Source organism: Convolutriloba macropyga, chromosome 3 (genome assembly GCF_964194025.1).
Source record: "Convolutriloba macropyga chromosome 3, txConMacr16.3, whole genome shotgun sequence".
In the NCBI taxonomy this organism is placed as follows: Eukaryota; Metazoa; Xenacoelomorpha; order Acoela; family Convolutidae; genus Convolutriloba; species Convolutriloba macropyga.
In genome coordinates this window covers 31,642,007-31,663,633 of record NC_134470.1, presented here as the reverse complement: position 1 = coordinate 31,663,633, position 21,627 = coordinate 31,642,007, and the positions used below count along the sequence as shown (strand labels likewise).

The window sequence follows — 21,627 nt, the reverse complement described above, 5'->3', positions numbered from 1 at the left end:
GAAGGAATGTAAAAAATTGAAGGATTAGGTCCAATAATATGTGACGCAAATTGTAAACCCTGACTGGTTTTTGGATCAAGATCAATAATAAAATGTCCAAAGGGCTCCGCAGCTGCTAGTTTGTATGCTTTTTTTATCAGTTGGAGACAATTCAACTGTTTTCCAAGATATTCAATTTGTTGAATGTCACGAAGCGACTTGAATAATAATATGTGTGTTGTATTCAGATCAATGGTTCTGGACCATTTGCTTTGATGGAACAAATTATGCTTGACGTATATAACATGTAATTTGCGATGACGTCCTGAGGTAGCTATTTTTACAAATTCTTTATCGTTGAAGATTTCTTCACATGAATCATCATAGATAAGCAGACAATGCGATAGATTTTTTGTTATATCAAAGCCTGAGTATTTTAAAAACTCAATCCCTGGTATAACTTGTTGCATATCTTAGAAAAGTGGTTGGAACTATTTGTAAAAATAATAAATTTTCTCAAAACGTGGAAAAAGGGTCGTATCTTTTAGCATTCGAAACAAGAGTTCTGTTTTACCACAACCACTTGGTCCTACAATTGACATGAATACCCTGTCATGTGTAAGAATAATTTTGTTCATAATTTGGGATTAGGTAAAATGTAACCAACTAACCTCGATAAGAGAGCAATCCAGATTGATTTCTCTTCACAGCTTTCTGATAATAGAAAGAGCATAGAAAAGCAAAGAATGATCATTAACACAATGATACTAACTTGAAAAAAAATATTACTTCGGACCTTGGCACTGTTGAATTTAAACAACAACGCCATGGGGGCCTCTCTTTGTTGTTCACATCAAAGACTAAATTACTGATACCGGCGTCAGCCTCGTCTCTTTGATTCATTGGAGAAAAATAATTAATTGAAAAGTGAATTGAAACAAGAATGATACAAAATGTTAAATTTTTGAATTATTCTCTGGGCAACTGTTTCATGTACCAGAACTCAAACAAATTGAAACCTTTAATATGACTTTTTATCTCTAGTTTATAACAAACGGTTGATGAGTCATTTTCCTCGAACTATGGTTGACTGAAGACTTTTTCAATTTCGGGGTGCTTCAAGACATATAACCGCAACTCATTCGGCATCTCATTAAGTGATAGCTCACGTTCTGGTGGTGTTTTTTTCAATCTAAATTGAGGAACTTTTTTGTCCGCCCATTGCTTCCAACGTGGGATTCGCTGCTCTTTGGGGGACTGCATAGGCTTCTGGTTTGTTTTGTTCATAGCCATAATTGAACTGATTCCGATGTTCTCGAGCTCTCTGTTTATTTTTTACGTACAGCTGGAAGTGATAGAAATTATCTATCACGGGCAAGAAAGCCCTAAAGCTGTCTAGTTCGTTGGGAGAAAGAGTAATGGATGCAAAATAACGGTTTGCTGCTGCGCTATAAAGCGAGTTGTAACGCGGTTGTTGTGCTGTGTTTGGTTTATTGTTGAGATAGTTCGCTCGGTTCTGTTGATCACTTGAAAAATTATTCTGTATTGGTGGAGAGGGATCCTAAACTCTGTTGAATATTACAATCGCTTGATCGTCAAGTGGAGTCAAGCAAGTGAATATCTTCAAGTTATCTGACAGATAAGTTGTTAATGTTGCCGTGTCTTCTCTGTACATCACTTTGTGTCCACTCTGAGAATATTCTTGCTTTACGTTCCGCGCAGTGATTTGATAATTGATCGTTTGTTGAACGAAAGTTTGAATGATGATAACAGGAGGGAACTTGTTCTTCTGATATTATCTCTGAGGTTCGGGGACAATTTAGATCCTCCAGATTATAAACAGCTTTTTGTAAAAGCTTACTGAGGAGCTCACACTTTTCAATGCCTTTGGCAAAAAAGTTTTTCCGTGTGAATCGGAAACTGAAACTCAGACAGATTGTTTTCAAATCACAGTAAGGTATATCACCTTCGTCCCAATCAAGACCGTGTAGGTTATTGGTCAGCCAAATAACAGTTTGTCTATCGTGTGCGGGTAAATCAGCGAATTTGAAAGCGGCGGTGTGCGGGTAAAGCGGCGGTTTGAAAAATATTGTATCGTTGTAACTCGAACACAAACTGAGTTCTTTTATAATGAATCCAAGTGACTTGAATTTGAAACCTTCGAGATCGAGCACAATTATATTTGTGGTTTTGCTGCCAAAATTTTCTAGCATTCCAATTCACGAAACAATTGTGAATGAAAAATTTCCACTGATAGAATGAATAATATTCCTGTCAGGTGTCCAAAAAGACAATTGTTTACTGGTGAGTAACGGAAAGCGTAAACATATTCAGGGCCTTTGTTTCGGCAATCTTTAATAAATCCAGCGGCGTCATGCAAAGCAGCATGAAGTTGTAGCACTTTGCTCCGTTTCAATAAAGGATCTAGTCTTGAATTATGAATTCCAATGAAACCACCATAGGGTCTAAATTTAGGTGCTATTTGTCCGTCAACTTCTGGATCTAACAAAGAACAAGCAGCTACGAAATATAATTGTCGATGAGATATGTCTGTATAATTTATGTCACCTCTCAGTGATAAAACTTTCTCATGAATGAGCTTGATGTCTTTTGTTCCTATTGTGTTCATTATTTACTGTTTACTGAACATGAGCGTTTAGAGTTTTTGTTTATAAATCTTTCAATTCTGATTGGTTGTCAACCTGAATCATAAATCAAGCACTTCTATTGGTCAATTTATTTTGGAAAGTGTTGTGACCTTGAACATGTTTGGACATGATCTGATGACTCTCCAATAATTATATTCATTAATGATTTATACATCTACTAACAGGTTAGTTGTTTTACTGTTGTTTTCACCAATTTATGTATGCATTTATGGACATAAGTGATTATGACCAAGTTGTGTACATACTTAGGTGAAAACTTGTTTCTCTTGTACAACTCTGGTTTTTTTTATCATTGTGTATGTATGTATATGTATGTATGTATGGATGTATGTATGTATGTATGTATGTATGTATGTATGTATGTATGTATGTATGTATGTATGTATGTATGTATTTATTTATTTATGTATGTGTGTATGTATGTATGCGATTTTCAACACGAAATCATAAAATTAAGAATTTCGTGTTTTCAACATGGAAATCTTAAGAATTCCTCGATTTTCATCACGGAAATCTTTTGAACTCCGCTATTTTCAATACGAAAATCTTAAATTTTACACTGATTAAACCCTAAAAAACGCAAAAAAACGCAAACCCGTTTTTCGAAAATTTTTACAAGTTCTGAGCCCCCTAAAGGGTAAAAATTTCAATTTTTGAAAAAAATTTTTTGACAACTTTTTTACTCAAAAAACATGTTTCACCCAATTTCACATTGATTAAAGCCGGAAAAACGCAAAAAAATTTTTTAACCCCATTTTTCAAAAAATTTTTGCAAGTGTCGACGCCCATTAGCGGTAAATTCTCAAATATCAAAAACTGCATCTGAATACTTTTGTCATACAATAAACATGTAATCGCAATGCTAGCAATAGCAGTGCTTAATATATATCACTGTTCTAAACAAACAAACAGACCTCGCAGCAAACAATTAGTGATAACAAAAACTGGGTCAAGCTTGAAAACAAATTGAACAAAGTTAAAATCAGCCGAAAGTTAAAAGAGAAGAAAATTTTGAAAAAAAAATCGAGGACTGACTAGGGGTACAACGGGGGGGGGGGGGGGAAGTGACTAGAACCTCAACGCGGGGGGGGGGGACGGACAATTACTGCAGCGTGGCAATCTACAACGGGGTGGGACATTTTGAGGTGGCCATCTACAACGGGGTGGGACAATTTGAAATAATTTTTTCGAACCATTTTTCAAAAAATTTTACAAGTGTTTGTCCACCCTCATATGAGGGACAAAAAAAATTTTTCAAAAATTGCATTTTGGCGAAAAAAATTAGGGGGGACATTTAATTCAGATTTTCAAAATTTTCAAGTGTCCCACCCCGGTGTTGTTGGGCCGAGAAAATCAGGCTTCCAAAAGTGTCCGTCCCCCCCGGTGAGGTTCTAGTCACTTTTTTATACTACTGAAGCCTATGGTTTTTTAAGAGCTCTATTTTTAAACCTCCAATAAAATATCACTTTAGTTTAGTGTTACAATATTTATTGACCAGCTCTGTGCAACGAGCTGTTCTTTCCTCCAGTACTCCAGTAGGATCAGTGGAATCATTGCATAGTACTGATACTGCACAATGCCCAGTTTTAGTCACCTAGTAATTGTCGGATCTTTTCTGCTAGCGCCCCCCCCCCCCTGCTTACTTAGGCACCCCCATTTATAAATATTTAAACATAATATTAAAGCTAAGTAATCTTATACGTGAACATATATGAACAATTTGCATTTACTAAAAGCTAGCACAGCTATGGTTTGAAAGTATTACGTATTCAACCAAAATTTGTTGCATATGACGTAAGCATTCATAAAAATTTCTGTATTAGATCATTTTTGTGTTATCGGCTACAATAAGGGCGTGATTTTTCAAAATTTTTCAGGAAACAATTCTAAAAGTGCCTTCAATTTACTAGACACTCTTTATTCAATGAAATGCAAATATCGCTCTTACAATTTGGGGGGGATGCAAATTTTACGGCTATATAGGGCTGGGGGCGCTAGCAGAAAAGATTCTAATTGTCTACAATATAAAGTTGTAAAAAATTTTCAACTCTTGTAGACTCTGGTTTCCATTCACTGAGTTCCCAGGAAATAGTTTTCTGTGGGTTAGGTTTCATCACAATTTTTGGTTTTCTAATTACATTTGTATCAGAAATGCAAAACGTGAACAATCGGAAAAGCGATATGAACAAAGTGAACAGTTTTATAAGGCACGTCTTTCCCGGGTCCAGGTTTGGCGGTGAATTTTCGTAAGAAATGCGGTGAAATGCGGTGAAAAAAAATTTTTTACCGCGTATTTATTACATCTTTTCGCTGTGAATGCGTTGAATTGCGTTTAATTTTTTATTTTCATCGCGTTCTAAGTATTCCTACAAAAAAGAAGCCTCCGTACAGGGCTCAAACCTCTTACCTCCTGCATGTCTCCAACTTCTTAGTCCACTGCGTCAACTGTTTGTTCTTGTTTCCTATTTCTTGTGAACTTGAACCAGATTCATTTAGTGTTGGAAAGCCAATGTGGTGAATTTTTGTAAGAAATGCAGTGAACTTCGCGGTGAATTTTTGTAAGAAATGCGGTGAAATGCGGTGAATTATTTGATTCACCGCATTCACCGCTTTCACCGCATTTCTTACATTAATTTACCCCGAAAGTCTTTGCGGTGAAATTTTTAAGAAATGCGGTGAAATATTTTTTCATCGCAATCACCGCTTTTCTTAAAAAAAATCACCGCATTTCTTACATAAATTCACCCAAAGACCTCGACCCGGGTTTTAATAGGCACAATCTGATAAGCCTTTATTTCCGTTTACGTATGAACACTCAAATATCACTTACAAAATTGTGCAAGTTTCTCAAAAAATACTGCATGTCAAGACTCAGATGATGGGTTCATTTTCATAATCCGACAATTCTTCTTGTTCTATGAACAGAACTTGTGTTAAAGGAATCATATATTATATTATCCCAGTTTAAGTCTGAAAATCAAAGACGAATGTTCATACTTTGAAATTAGGGTACCTACTTGGACCACAACTTTTTGGTAGCATGAATTACTGTTTTTCTTTCCATTACAAAAATCTGATTTTTGCATGCATCAATTGTCAGGCAAGTTGTCAATGTCACAGACCAAAAGACCCTCTGACGAAGTTGGAAATAATAATAATTGGCAAAGAAACAGTTGATTCGATACTTCTAAATAGATGGAACGTATTTTTTCATCATAATCTTCGGAGGAGAGGGGGTAGTGCATATTTTCTTCTGTGATGACAGATTTCGATTAAAAAATTTTGTACAATATTTATGTCGTACTTGAAGAAAAGCAGAGAAAAATAAATTGCATATTGTTATATCGGTTCACAGAAATTATCAAGAAATAATGTGCTCGAAAAATTGTGTCAGAAAATTTAGAAGTTTTTACTGGTAAAGTACTGTAGTTGTATATGAAAATTATTAACGATTTGGGGTTTTTATTCACCAAATAAGTACGTACCAAATTCCAAAGATAAATCATGGATTGGCAAGTGTAAATTCGATTGCAAATCAATACTGAATCATAGACTATTCACTACGCCAACTTTTTACTCGTCAGACTTTTTACTCGACCCTTCCTCCGCGTTTGGAAAATAATTTGGAGTTTTTAATCCCCGGTAGTTTTTGATCATCCATAATTGGTATTTTCACACCTCCATATCGGTACACAAATAGCTCTATCTGTTGTTAGGTTATAAAAGCTATTATTAGTGGAAGAAAAGCATTTGTTTGTTCACGCGCGGTAATAAAAATTCTGCTGACGGAAACAGTCCCAATGATTTAGTCCTTATTTAGATTTGAAGTTTGGTACGGCCTTTGTCTCACCTCTGTTCAGCCTTATAGTTATAACCAACTCTGTAGCTGAATTTAGTAGAAGAGATTCACATAAACATAGCCGTAACTCGTTCAAATTGATTATTATCTAATCTGTTTTAGATGATTTTTTCTTCAGAACTTTAGCAAGTTGTGATGGTCGCTTTCGGCACAGTCGACAGCAGACAAAAACTAATCCAATAAACATCAAAGCGATTAAAACTATGATGCTTGCACAGACTGCAATGACGTCATAGAGAGCTACTCCGTGTACATCTTCAGAAGCCATTGTTCTGTTAACAACAATTTTTCCCTCCGCCATTTGTTCAATAACTTCAACAGCCTTCTTGTTCCCACCAAGTTTGTACTGCGCATCTCTGATCAGTTGGAGTCTAGCTACCATTTCTGAATAACTCGGCTCTGATAACATTTCGTCTAAAATTGGCTCTAATTCCTGGTAAGTGAACTTCTTAAGCAGTTTTGCCACTTTTTCAGCTATAAGTACATTCGAAATAACTGGTTGGTCCGCAAATCCAGGGAATGTGATCATTGGCTTCACTGCGTTCACGCTGTCATACATTGAGTTTGCACCGCAATGGGTGACAAACATTTTCACTTTCGGGTGCTGAAGAATTTTGCCCTGAGGAAGGTATTGTCCCAGGAAAAGACGTTTGCTGACGAAAGCTGAAATGTATCCGAAATTGAAGGTAACTTCAATTTATATATATTAATTTAATGTTGTCCTTTAAATGAAGAACGTTGTACTCGTACAGATTAAAATTTTTTTGAGCATAATGATTTTTAGAGAGTTATCATGATTTCAATCATTGCGAGATAACTGTTTAATGTTTGTCCCTTCAAATCGATTTTTCGTTATTTATTTGTAAAGCTAATGATTAATTTTTCTAGTCGAATTAATAATCTTTTGCAAAAGTGGTAACCTGTAACGTATTTTTACAAAATGCATGCATTTTGCGTGCATTTTGCATGCTTTTCTGACATGGTCAGGCAGTTTCATCATTTTCGAAAGTTTCACTGTACTGCTTTTGTTATAAAATTAACCTGAAAAATCTGAATAGTTGTTCTGGCTTTTTTTAAACATAATGATCTACTTTTTCGATGCGAATAAGCTGTTCGGTATTGGTTTTAGAAGTTGATTTTCATATACGCAAGCTCAGTACTGAAACACTCTGGGTTGTAAGAAGATGAGTGAAGTTGAAATCAAAACTAAAAACATAAAAAATGGCAAAGTTTATCATAATCAGATTTTTAAAATTTTTTGTAGCCTATGCCCATATTAATGAAAAGGGATGTTGGCTAAAAATTCGACTATATATGCAAATTAGGTTTTTTCTCTGCAGATAAAATTTTTTTTGGTTCACAAGAAATAAAGAGAGAAAACAACAATCTAGCAAGAGTCAGATTTGTTAAATTTTATTTTTCAGTTCAGAGTTTGCAAAATTTGCACAAATTTTGAGCGTAATATAAATTTGTAAAACTCTTTTGCAAATGTACATAATTTTACACAATTTGTAGATCGTTTCCCAATTTTTTATAAACTTTATCTAGGGTTTCAACTGGGGTAAGTGTAAATTTTTTGCAACGAAGCACACTCACCTGTATCTGAGATCTCTAAATCTACCAGCACTTGTTTTTTCACAGCCCATATGAAGTAGAACTTGTCCTGAGATGTCAGTTGGTCAAAAAGAAGTTTCGATTCCTCTTTGCTTGTCACAAAGATTGTTCCCAGACTGATGAACACAACTGGGCCATCTGCTTTTTCCAACCAATTTGAGAGCTCTGTTGTTAACGGGGGGTACATAAAGTCGTCGGGGACAAAACCTTAAATAGTTTTTTTCCGAGAAAAATACTGCAATCAGGTTTGTTCCACATGTTTTAGTTTTCCACCAAATTTTAATGCAAATGGAAGAACAGTTACCGTTAGATAATGAGCTATGTTCAATCATAAGTTGAAGAGAGATGGATTGTGTCCGAATGAATCAAACCCCATCAGAAAATAATTTAATTCTCTACATCACGGGGTTGTTTGTTGGCCGATTGAATCAATGTTTAAAATCGAATGAATCACTTGCAAGATCTACCTAAAAATGAGCCCCCAATCTTCACATCTTAAGATAATGATATTGCACATGAACGTTAAAAACCACTTTACAACACTTTCAATGTACTAGCGTTGCATACACGTTGTGTTCTGTATTATTTGGTGTATGATAATTGTAATACGCTTCAAACTCAAGTGATATAGTAGAGAAAGTTGGTTAGATATCGCAACTGTTAAATCCAGAGGCCAAGATCGAGAACGAATTCCATAAAAGACAACAGTTGTAAAAATAACAGCAGTTCAAAAATATATAATTTTAAATATAAGCATGGGGATTCTGCTCTATTTCAACATGTATGTATCCATGCATGTATGTATGTATATATATGTATTTATATATGAGCTGCTTTCAGCTATATTCTTTCAAGTTAAGAAAAAGATATTGAATGATGACGAGAAATGCTTCTCTAAATTTTGAGCCGGTAATCTTTATAATTGCTTATAATATTTGCCCGCGCCGCTTAATCGTTGTCTGCAATTTGTTCAACATCAGCTATTTCATTGAGCCAAAGAGTGATTAACATTATAGAAACGCGCAGCAGAAGGTTTAACTTTCCGCAAAAGCGTTGGTAAAACGTATAAAATAATCACTTTGTTCTGTTTGAAACTGAGTGCTCTCAGTATCAATACAAATAGCGCTGGGCATTGGGCTCTAAACGAATAAAAAAATCCACGCTCTGCAGCTTTGAAATGAGAAATAGTGATGTTTTTTTCTGGAGAAACGATTTTTTCGTCGGTTATGAATTTCATAAAGTCTTTGATAAAAGTGTTAAATGATAACGAAATGGCAAAGTTTTTTCTGCATTTTTTAATTTGTCCTAGTGTTAAATCTGGCAACATATATCTGGCAAGTTCTATCTGCTGTTTGAATGTTGTATAGTTTTATGCAAATTCTTTTAATGTCCTGGGCAGATCATTGTAGACCATCTGGTCTTGTTATCTGTTCTCTTCGTGTTACAATTTCTATAGTGCCCGTCAGTCCTTCTTATCTATCTAATTTTGTTTTAAATTCTGTAAATTTCTTAGCTAATTTAAATTTCAATCATACATGAAGAAATAAATTATTTCTTTCTTTCTTATTTAAAACACTGGCTCATTCAATCAAATCAATTGAGGTCAAAACTTTAAAATGTGTGATTCAAATCATGCAAAAAAGTGGTGCTCTATAAAAAAGTTTAAGTGATCACATGAAATCTAAGAGAAAATCAACCGCAGTTTCTAGTTGAAAAGCAGCTAGAATGTCTGTTGTAGCTGATAAAAACCGGACAGACAGTCTACGGATTTTTCAATTCAAAGGATTCGAGCGATGAGAGATAAAAACGTATTTAAGAATATTACAAGTGAAAAGGTTACAACGACGCGACCAACAAGCTGTTATTACAGACGGCAGTTTTTGATTCTCATTTTGGCCGTTATTTTGTCTGATCACGGATCAATTCAATGCTGGTCACCATTCTGCACCAAAAGCCAAAAAAACTAGAGTTGAATCCTATCTTATTTGATAGAATTTATTATTAGAATTACTTACCATTATACTAAACGAACTTTTTGGAAACTTACTAACTATATCATAATGTATTTTAGTTTTTTGAAGACGTAATTACTATACTCGTTTTTGATTGGCTAATAATCTCTCGCTTACATTTATTTACTCGGTAATACTATCAAAATCATGATTCGATGAAACCTGTTTTATAACTTGACCATCAGGGGTGTCGCAATGCCGGCATATCATTTAAATTTCAATTTGTGGCAAATTAACGTGAAACTGACAATGCGCTTGGACACTTGGAAATCTGCAACATGCTTTTGTTCCGACTCCATCCTGCCCGGAGAATATGTTGAGCTGATAGTTTTAACGATTAGTGTTAATTAAAAGTTCAACGATCTTTTCCCGATCTTTAAACAATTATTATAACGTTTTATAGCTTTAAGTTAAATTCTATTACTGAAAAATGCCGCATGAATACGTTTACTCGTTAAGAGTCTTCTCAGAAATTTTTTTTTTTTAAAAATCACTTTTTTTAGCGAAAAACAGGTGTCGAAGCTATTAAAACCATAGTTGACTAACTAAAAAGGATATCTCCAATTGCGTCTCCTTTCGAAAACAAAACGGGATATGTGACTTGTGAGACTAAGTAACAATTAGGTAAAAAGAACAGAAGATGAAAAAATAAAAAAAACCTTTAACATTTCTCGAAAAACATATCTTTGAAGACCAGAACACCATCAGCTAACAACTAAAGTCAATAAATAGGCTCACATTTTTCTCCAGAACAAGAATTCATACCCTCAAGAACTCTTTTTTTTTCAGAAATTCTTATGTGATTACAAGAAGAAAGGCAATTAAAGACAAAAGTGAAATAAATTCCATTAAATTTTTCTCGAGAAAGGTGTTGAAGTCGTTAAAACCACAACCTATTCCTTAAAAAATTACAAGTTCAATTGAGCCTATTTTTTTCACCAGTAAAACGAGAATTTTGGTGAAACTAGTAGTTTTACAGCCAGAAAACATTTACTTAAAACGCAAAGTCGCCATAAAGATTAAAATTCAATTAAGCAGATGCATTCAGAAAAAAGGCAGCCAAGGATTGCAATCCAGATACTTTTGGATTTTAAATTTCCACGATCAGACCAAACCTAGCCTTACCATTACTCCTCCCATATAGAGGACATGCGATGGTTCCCAGTTTAATGGATATAGATAATTCGACAGAAAAGTACATATATCAAAGAAAAATGCTATTTGTATAATTAATTGAGATATATTCGCCAAAAACCGGCAAAATTTTCCAATCCAGAAATCTTTAAGAGAGAGTGGGGAGGTAAATCAGCCCTCTTCTGAGTTGGGACAAATCGTTTCAGCAATTTTTAGGTGTACACTTCCGGAAAAACTGAGTAAAATTGACTAAAGAACCGTATTTGTTGCAATTTTTGATGAAGAAAGGCTGATTTTTTGAAATAAGTAGCAAAAATTTCAGCCAAAAATTGTATAAATAATTCCATCGTTATTCCTCTGTCTTCAAACACAAACCAAGAGTACTTTTTTAAAACAAACTTAACATTTTTTTGCAAAACTGACAAAATTTTTTTCCAAAAATTCTAAAAATGTAAATAAAAACAACGGAAATCAGTCTGTTATTCACAAACTTTAAAGCTCAATAACTCCTATTAAGAAAACAATATCAAAGGAATCTTTTTATTTCCATATTATACGCTGGCCGGGCTTTCTAATGATCTCACTCCCAGCTCTCTACGATGAATATATCGATCGGCCAAAATTGACTGAACAAAAAGAACCCATTTCAGTATATATATATAGTTCCTCCCCCCATTAAAGTGGGTAGAAACAAAAACAACTATTTTAAAAAGAAGCTGTCAAAAAAGCAGAATCTTGCATGAATTTTTTTGGCATTCTCTGAATTTTCTTATCATTAATTGCAATCATGAAAGAGTCTTCCGAGATGTTGCAAAATAACATTCGGTATTAGAATAAGGCCGTTAAGCGTTGTTTTTATTCGAGTTTTTTAGCGAGTTTTTTTCACTATTGTAGGGCACAGCTGTTACACAATTAAATGTGCCCTAGATTTCATGATCGGTTCCAAGTTGTGCAATAGTTTATCAAAATTTTATTTCTTTAATGCGTTTACACTATAAAAGAGCTTTTTGGGGCCTACACTGAGATCTAAAAATTAAATACCTGAACACCGAGGGGCAAACTACACTATATACAGGAAATGTATCGTAGTTTGCAACGAACTGACTTCGAATAGTCGTTTCACGGGGTAACTTCAAAAGGCAAAAAAAATCCGCTCAAGCAATGTGATTTCTATGAATCGAACGAAAGCCAATTAATGAGTTTTCTAAGAGTTCACATCAGTCAAATAAGATTTGTTATCATTTAAACTCTAATCGTTTTTTTAACCATCAAATCCATGGTGTGCGATTAAAAAAGATGATAATATTTTTTGCAGCTAGGAAAAGTTAACAAACGCCTACAATATGTAGCGTTAATAGTATTCTACATCAACTAGCACTCGAACGGAACCTAATTATACAATTTGAATTTCTTCCAGAACCAACCTATTGACTGGACATTTTCGAATTGTTGTCCCCTCTTCATAGAAATAGGAGGTGCCCCGTGACTCAACAGAACCGAGTGTCTGTGTATGTAACTGGAGGGGAATCTCCCATAGTCATATAACACATCTTCCCATCCTTCGTTATTGTGGATCTGTTGAAGACTCTTATACAAGGGATATGAAATGGCTGCTTCCAATAAACCATCAAAGAGGGCACTTCCAATGACCGAGCGTAAACTTGGCTTGTCCTGAAATGTTTTAAAATCTCCTCAAATTTAATATCAATTATACTTTTTTTGAATGTCATTCAAAAGTAAATCAAATTTTGCCAAGAATTATTAATATTGAAGATTCTTAATTATATCAAATACGTTTCTTAAGAAAAAAAACTAGAAATAACGTCGTTTTGTCAAAAGGTAATAACTGATACAGACGGATCAGTTTTTTAACAGGTGCATCATTTTTGAAGTCCAAAAAAATCAAAGTGTCGATTACTGAAAAATTCATTGGCGTTGATTTTAAACTATAAAATAAGTATCAGCATAAATTTTGAAATCCGAAATTTGTAAATTAAACTAAAAACTTTTTCAAGGTTACAAATTGACTTAATTTAAACTCAACCATCGTTATTCTGTAACACTAAAGCAATCTTAGCTTCGGCATGATTGAAACTTTTTCAAAAAACCTTTTTATATCATTCTTCTTTGTCATTTAGAAATCATTCGAAAATATTTTCTGTTGCTCTTGCTTTGTTTTGGTTTTTTCTGATATTTTTTATTGGAGAGGTTTGCTTGATTCCAATATCGCCAGTTGTTCCCTTCTGCAAATTTTCGCACCTCAAACATTACCGCCCATTTAAAAAATTCTGTCCCAAAAGCAGGTCTTGAAAGATTGTCTTTTGTTAACTTCAATATCGTCAATTGAGTGATTAGCAGTTGCACTGGTTGTATGTCAGATTTCATTAAAAAATCTCTTGACCTTTCATTTTTTCTCATTTAATATACGCTGATTGGCCATTTGATCTGTCGGTTTATCCGTCGTATAGTTGAACTGTTTGTGAAAATGATTAACCAGAATGCACTAATTTTTAGATATGAGACTACTAAGGGTCATATCAACATTAATCGTGCTTCAAGTGGTATTTGATGACGTATAATTTTCTTTATCGTATGGCCGCCCTTTTGTTTAGAGAAATTTATTTAGTTGATTTTGAATCCTAAAATTTGAATAAATCATAATTCCTAAGTATCTGCAGTGTTCTTTCGTTTTTATTTGCTCTCCTTCGATACTAACTTTACCAAAACAATCATTTTTTCTCAAAAAAGATTGGATTGGTTCAGTATTAATTGCCAGCTTGATTTGTTCGAGTTACTCAACCGCGTTTGCTAAAATGCAGAGAAACAGGTTTCACTGCAATAGTGTTTCTGTTTTTGATTTTAAAAATGTATCATCCACAAACTGAATAATTTAAAATCTGAATCCAACTTCTTATAATCAATCTATTGTTTCATCTCAACATTTTGATTCTAAAGCGCGTGGGCACGATCAATCAATCACTTCATTTAAATCTTTTTTTGAAGATTTTTATTGCAGTTATCAGTGTTAAGCAAAATGGCCAGTTAATAATTTTCGGACTCGATGTCAAATAAGCCTGATAGAGAGTTGGCTCAGGCTGAAAAGAAAGCGGGGCGCATTTTTTGATTTTTTTTGGTATCGTTTCCATTTGACTTCCTATAGATTATCACATCATTGTTCCGACTCAAACATTATTTCACATGATCACTTTGTTTTTTATGATATTTAACAATTTTTAATAAGCTTATTTTTTTGGCGAAAACTTGAAAAGACCAACACTTGGGTTCTCTCGAGCCAAATCACTTCTTTCCAAAAATGGACGCTCGGTTCTCGCAGTTGGAAACATCGGTCCAATGATTTGTGAGACAGTCGGAATATTGTGTTTCCGACCAGCCACAACGACTCCACAGAGCAACTCGTCCCCAAAAAGAACATCGAATTTCTGCCGAACAAGATCTGTTCCAACTGACATGCATGATTTCGTCTTTTTGTTAGTTTTGTTTTTGGGTTTCTAAAGTGTTTCAAAAATGAGAATTTTTTGTTAAAGAAATTGGAAATAGATAGGGGTAGATATCCAATATGGTTACAAAACGCACTTAAATCGACTGCAAAGATTTAAAATTTTTGATTTAATTAAAAAATATATCACTCTCTGTCAAACCCAACAACCGGTATGTTCTTGTAAGAGGAAAAAAATCTTTTAAAATTTCTTCTGACAGCAAGTTTTGTGATATTTCAACCTCAGACCAAATGAAAAACAAATAAGCAAGTGATCTATCAATAGAAACAGATCCCGTTGGCGATTTTGCAATGAAATCATCAAGTTGATCGAACATCCCAATTGTAAAGTTGACTCGAAACGCTTCGTCCATTAGCGGAATAACTTCGATGATGCTACTCGAGGCACTAAAGTCATGAGATAGCACCATCTCGTGATAGGCAACAATGTTAGGCATCGATTTAGTAACTAAATCCTTGCAGGAGTCGATAGCAATCACGGTCACCTTGTGGTCCTTGTCTGTTAGTGCTCTCACAGTTGCTGAAATATTCCTATATCGATAAAGCATCATGATATCTTAAGCGCAAGATTCTGATTATACGGTGCAAATTACTTCGTGACGAATTACTAAATAATTCGAAAAAACTTTTGCAACCACATCATACATCATTAAGGAGAATATATATATATATATATATATATATATATATATATATATATATAAATGTATGTATGTAATAATATTAATAGTTGTCTTGCAAGATTAATCGTATCATCTTGCAAAAGTCTTTCAATACTAAATGTTATTTCGCTCGATTTTTTGCAAGTAAGCAACGATAATGGAACCATTAATTGCAAACATTTTAAATGGCAAAGTCTCGAAAACAGTAGTGACTACCTGAAGCTGGGTTTATATGTCCCCTTAAACAGAGGGTAACCACCAATACATTGTACACTTTCTGGTCACCGATAGGAACATCTTCGGCAGGTATAGTTTTGGGTTGCTTCTCAGTTTGGGAATCAATTTTATGTGCATCATTTTCAATTAACTGAGCAAGTAACAAAAACAAAACCAAAAATTTTACGATTGAAGCCATATGCGATATAATAGCTAACTTTCAATTTGAAACTGTATACCAATGGTTTTACTGCTGGCATCTATAAACTAAAGTTCATCGAATGAACAAGTATAGAGTAATTTGCATTTGATATTTACAAAGGTTGCATAATGTTACACCAGGTTAAGTGAGGTATTTAAATCGAGATAAAACATTTCAAATATTATTTCGATCTGCAATAACTTCACATCTTGATGAGTGAATCCAGGCCGTATTCCAATACATATTGCACCAATGACCAACACTCCCGGGTCGAGGTGTCACCGCTAAAAATCGCTAAAAGATGTAAGATTTGCGGTGAATTTGAGTAAAAGTGTAAGATTTGCGTTCAATGCGATGAATGCGGTGAAAAAAAACTTTTAAGCGGTGAAAAATTTTTTTTCAGCGCTTAAGCGGTGAAAGAAAATTTTTCACCGCTACAAGCAGGATGCGGTGAAAAAAAAAATTTTCACCGCTACCACCAGAATGCGGTGAAAAAAAATTTTTCACCGCTACCAGCAGAATGCGGTGAAAAAAAATTTTTCACCGCTAAAATCGCAAATCTTTACGCAAAAATTTACCGCGCTAATTTCAACGCTTATCTTATATTCACAGGAAATATCATTAAAGTAAGTGACAGATGGCGCATTGGATTACGAAGTTGGGCACACGCATGAGGTAGAGGTTCGAACCCTTGTACGGCAGTTTCTTTTTTGTAAGAATTCCGGTGAATGCGGTGAAAAAAAAATTTTTCACCGCAAAATTCAACGCTATTCTTACAAAAATTCACCGCTTTCAGCGCATTCAACGCTAAAAGTTGCGGGCGCTTTGCGGTGAAAAAAGTTTTTTTTCACCGCTATTCACCGCTAATCTTACATTATTTTTTGTCAAAACCTCGACCCGGGCTGAAGTGCATAGAAAGACGAGCATTTTAGCTGTTTCTAGGAAATTGAATTCACTCACCCTCTTACAGGTTATACCGGCACTCGTCGCTCCCGCTAGAATTTCTTTAACAGTTTCTATTACCATTTCATCTTATTGCAGGACTTTAATTCGAAATTTTTAAAAATCAGGAATGTTTCTAAAAAGTGAACGATTTACAGGTGGATGGTAACCCTTTTGCTATCTCAAGCATATCTCAACTGCAATAAAAACCGTAAGCATATCTAAACCGCAATAAAAAACACTTCAAAAGTATAACCAAATGTTTAAGCAGAAAAGTTTATAGAAAAGAATGTGAGGAAATAAAGACCAAACTTCTCTGCTAGTCGCAAAATTCTCATGCTAATTTCAACATTTTTTTCTCTGAATATAAAAATTTTATTGGTACCCCGACATCCTTCCTTATTCTTTTATTAACGGTTAAAATGTGTCGATTCTTTTCCTCTGAGTCCGTTTTTGACCAATGCTTAGTACTTCTTTAGCCAAGAGGAAAGGTGTGTGATTGATAGTTCAATCCCCTGCCGCCGTGAAGCTCTCTGCGTGAGGATGAGCTCTTACTTAACCATAGCTTCAAGTTGACCGTAGCCTGACCACTCTTGGCTGCAATGTTGGTACCATGCGAAAATTTCAGACGCAAAAAAAGTGGCCATAGTAACCAAAATAGAGCATTCAAGCTCACTAAATGATTAGTCTGAGATGTGGGAAATAATAGAAAAAAGAAAGCTGAGAACAGGCTACTGTTAATGCAGACTAAAAGCCTAATGCTGCTCCGCTTCGATTACGCAGAATTATATTATTCTTATTTTCTTTTAATTTTGAACGAGTTTGGCAGACTTTGCAAAAAAGTCTGAAATGTTCGTGAAGATCAAAGATTTTCACTGATCATCATGATGAATTGGAAATCATATTCCAATCAGCAAAAGTTTTCAAATTTAACATTTTGCATGTCCTCGTGTTGTTCATGTGTTGTCTGCGTGTTGTTCATACATGCTGTTCGGGGCTCGGAATATTTTACAATTATGATCTGCTCACTTTTTTTCGATTATTCATAACAATTAGAGGACAAATCGGAATTTTCAATTGTTTCCGGCCGAGTATTTATAGCAGAAATTGTTTAGCTCCGGACAAATTACTCTTACAGCGGAACGATAAATTGGCGAGAAAAAATAATTTTATCTTTGAGAGATTTTTTTTGTCCTGCCATATACCTTTTGTTTCAACAGTTTTTTATTTTTCATAAATGCTCTTCAGAATGATAAAAGTTCTTTTAATGCAATATAGCTGCACCGTTTTGAAAGCTGGAACAGCAGTAAAAGAATTACTCACACCTTCGTGTCATGACATCTCAACTGAAACATATCATCCACAGTTCTGATACATTGTATAACTAAAAGAAAAATTACACTAAGACCAACCTTGTAATATTCAGTGTAATTACACAATGTTTACGAAATGAGCATGAAGTTTTATAGCCTGTTCGTTGACAACAAATTTGAGAAAACTGAAAAAGGCACTCAGTAGATAAGAATGGTACCCTACAATGCACACAACAGACCGCGACATTACTCCAAAAAGTTTTGCGCCATTATACCTTAGGTATCCAGAAGGTCAAGGGCACGAAAAATCTGCGGATGGAACCCAGGTTGAGTTCCAGACCCAAATTTTCCTCTGATCACACTTTCCAGACTGAGAGAGTCTCTGATCAGAGTTTCCAGACCCAAAGAGTTCTGATCAGAGAATCTCTAGACCGTGGTTCAGACTAAATTTCAGACCATCGCCCAGACGATAATCAAACTATGATCAGACTTTTCAGACCCAAGTGACCTCTGATCAGAGACTAGAGTTAAACAAGCACGAAACTATAGGTATTGTTATAATTTATGCATTTCATAAAAACTGATGTCTCCAGAAGAAAATGTGGTCAAGTAAATTCAAAGTCGAAAGTGTTTTTTGAAATGAAGGTTTTTTCAGAAATTTATAAAAAGAAACCTCCCGGGTTGAACACCATAGACCCTTCTTAGATACCATATCAAAGACCATATATGGTTTCTTGGATAGCATATCTGAGAACAAAAATGTTTGTTCATACCATAAAACGATGATGATCAAATCGACGCTGAGGAGTCGGGCGTAAATGGTTTCTTAGAAAACATATCCAAGACCATTTATGATTTCTTGAATACCGTAGCAAGATTATACATCTTGGATATGGCTTTTAAGAAGCACCAACCCGGGCTTTAAATGCCATTGAAATAAATTGCAAGCACCATAGATCAACTAAGACAGCTTATGAGAAACGTATGGATCTACAGTTGCTATTTTTATATTAAAGGGACAAGCAACTTGATAGCGGTTGGATTCTTTTATTTTGAGTGTTCTCTGTTTTTCTGATCAAAGGCAAGAAACTCGAAATGAGTCTCTTGTCAGAACAGATATTTTTTCTTGGCTCGCAACAGTAAGTAACACCAGATAAGGCTCGCAACTCAGATAAGTAACGCCAACTTTTTATTTGAAAAAAATGCAAAAAAAGCTGAAATTGACTTCTGCTCAGTCTTCCTGCGCTCGTAGCCGCCTCTGATCAGACTCAACTTCGCTCAAAGTGGTTATGATCAGACCCAAGTGCGACCGAAAACCCCTATGATCAGACTTTCCAGGCCAGAGTGACCTCTGATCAGACCATCTCCAGACCATGGTTCAGACTGTAGTGCGCTCAAACCTCCGTCCAGACCTTGTAATATCGGTCTGGGAACACACGGGTGTGCGCTCCAGTCGGTCTGATCAGAGTAGAATTTGGGTCTGGACCTAAAACTGGGAAGGCATTCCGTGTATCGTCTGGGAGTTCACATGTCTGACGGTATGAATGACAACAAGTGTGAAGTAAACGCAAAGGTGCCGGTGGAGGTGAAACGCAAATCCAACAATGGACCCGACTGGTCTGGCGAGGAGTCCAACCCGGGTCGAGGTTTTGTCAAAAAATAATGTAAGATTAGCGGTGAATAGCGGTGAAAAAAAATTTTTTTCACCGCAAAGCGCCCGCATCTTTTAGCGTTGAATGCGCTGAAAGCTGTGAATTTTTGTAAGAATTGCGTTGAATTTTGCGGTGAAAAATTTTTTTTCACCGCATTCACCGGAATTCTTACAAAAAAGAAACTGCCGTACAAGGGTTCGAACCTCAACCTCAAGCGTGTCACCAACTTCGTAATCCACTGCGCAATCTGTCACTTACTTCAATGATATTTCCTGTGAATATAAGACAAGCGTTGAAATTAGCGCGGTGAATATTTGTAAGATATGCGATTTTAGCGGTGAAATTTTTTTTTCAACGCATTCTGCTGGTAGCGGTGAAAATTTTTTTTTTCACCACATTCTGCTGGTAGCGGTGAAAAATTTTTTTTCACCGCATCCTGCTTGTAGCTGTGAAAAATTTTCTTTCACCGCTTAAGCGCTGAAAAAAAACTTTTCACCGCTTAAAAGTTTTTTTTCACCGCATTCATCGCATTGAACGCAAATCTTACACTTTTACTCAAATTCACCGCAAATCTTACATCTTTTAGCGATTTTTAGTGGTGACACCTCGACCCGGGAACTGCAAAATTTACAATCTCAAGGCTATCTCTGCTGACAAGGATAAATAAAATCGCATCAACCTCGAGTGTTGCGCAATCCTACTTAGAACAACAACGACTGGAGCACTTTGATCATGGACAGTCTGCAAACGCCAGAAGTGATTGTAATTGACTTAACGGGATTTCTGCTAATGGTTATCCATGATTGCCTGCATCACAATCATGGTGTGCGTGGACAGACAACAGACCAGCCGGGTACAATGAAATGCGGACCAAAAGAGTGTACCATTATGGGAATGTGACCAATGGGTCAAGACACCAACAGCCTGGTACTACCAACTCTGTACCAACTATTACACTGAGTCTGTACAATTATGGCGACGGGTGAAAGTCGGCATAGAAGTTTGTTCATTCCTTATTAGTGAACAAACTGCAGAATTGAATAACACATGGCCAATAATTAGTTCAATTATCTTTTGTTCCATGAGTTATTATCATTTGCTCCATCTATAATGCATAATGACTATCTGTGATCATTCATTCATTCATTTCTTCACAGATCTATCCTTTCCATTTGAGTGCTTGAGTTGCGCATGTAAAATTCAACGCACCAGAGAGATAGAGATTGACATATTGCACAAAGTTATGCTCAGATAAGTAACAGGTCGCATTTGGTTATGCTCATTTCAAAGACAGCCAGTAATTACTATAATTGATGCACCGAGCATCAGATTTTTCATGCTCAGACAAAAAGAAGTGAATGAGTCACCAAGCTGTGAACTCTAAATTTTAAGAGCAAACTACATAAAATTTAGGTAATTTTACCTTAAAAAACATCCTAACTCACCTTAACTCTTCAGGTAGATTTGCCTTTCCTTAAATCACCTTAACTAACCCTAACTTTACCTGAACTTTATCTGAAAAGTTAAGGCCTCACTTCCTTATAAAAACCTTAAATTTTACGCAGCACACTTGCCTTAAAATTACCTTAATTGATTGCCTTAACATTACCTTAAAAATTTCTCTAAATTTGCCTTAACTTAGCCAAAAATTTACCTTAAAATTAGGGTAAGTTTGGTAAACATTTAACATAAGTTTGGTTAAAGATAGGGAAAATTTACCACTACAGTGAAAATAATTATTTAAGGTAATTTTCAGGGAAGTTGTGGTAACATTAAGGTCTTTGTTAAGGTAGTGAGGCCTTAACTTTTCAGGTAACGTTCAGGTAAAGTGGAGGTAAAAACTGCTGGAGTTAAGG

The 21,627-nt window shown here is 35.2% G+C and overlaps 1 protein-coding gene across 1 annotated transcript; it reads right to left on the bottom strand.

The window, feature by feature from the left end:
- Nucleotides 1-6,433: 6,433 nt before the first annotated feature.
- On the bottom strand, nt 6,434-15,971 carry LOC142337007 (putative UDP-glucosyltransferase YojK). Its single transcript, XM_075386019.1, has 6 exons — nt 15,663-15,971; nt 15,061-15,304; nt 14,543-14,708; nt 12,692-12,938; nt 8,104-8,328; nt 6,434-7,170 (listed from the first exon to the last, which is right to left on the bottom strand). The coding sequence occupies exons 1-6, from the start codon at nt 15,859-15,861 to the stop codon at nt 6,596-6,598; spliced, it is 1,656 nt and encodes a 551-aa protein (XP_075242134.1). The 5' UTR covers nt 15,862-15,971; the 3' UTR covers nt 6,434-6,595.
- Nucleotides 15,972-21,627: the final 5,656 nt, after the last annotated feature.

Coding starts and splice junctions, on each gene's coding strand:
- LOC142337007 (XM_075386019.1), bottom strand. CDS start 15,861: ATGGCTTCAATCGTAAAATTTTTGGTTTTGTTTTTGTTACTTGCTCAG. Junction 12,939..14,542: donor TGGCTCGAGAGAACCCAAGT/GTTGGTCTTTTC, acceptor AAAACATTTCAG/GACAAGCCAAGTTTACGCTC. Junction 8,329..12,691: donor CGAAAATGTCCAGTCAATAG/GTTGGTTCTGGA, acceptor AAACTATTTAAG/GTTTTGTCCCCGACGACTTT.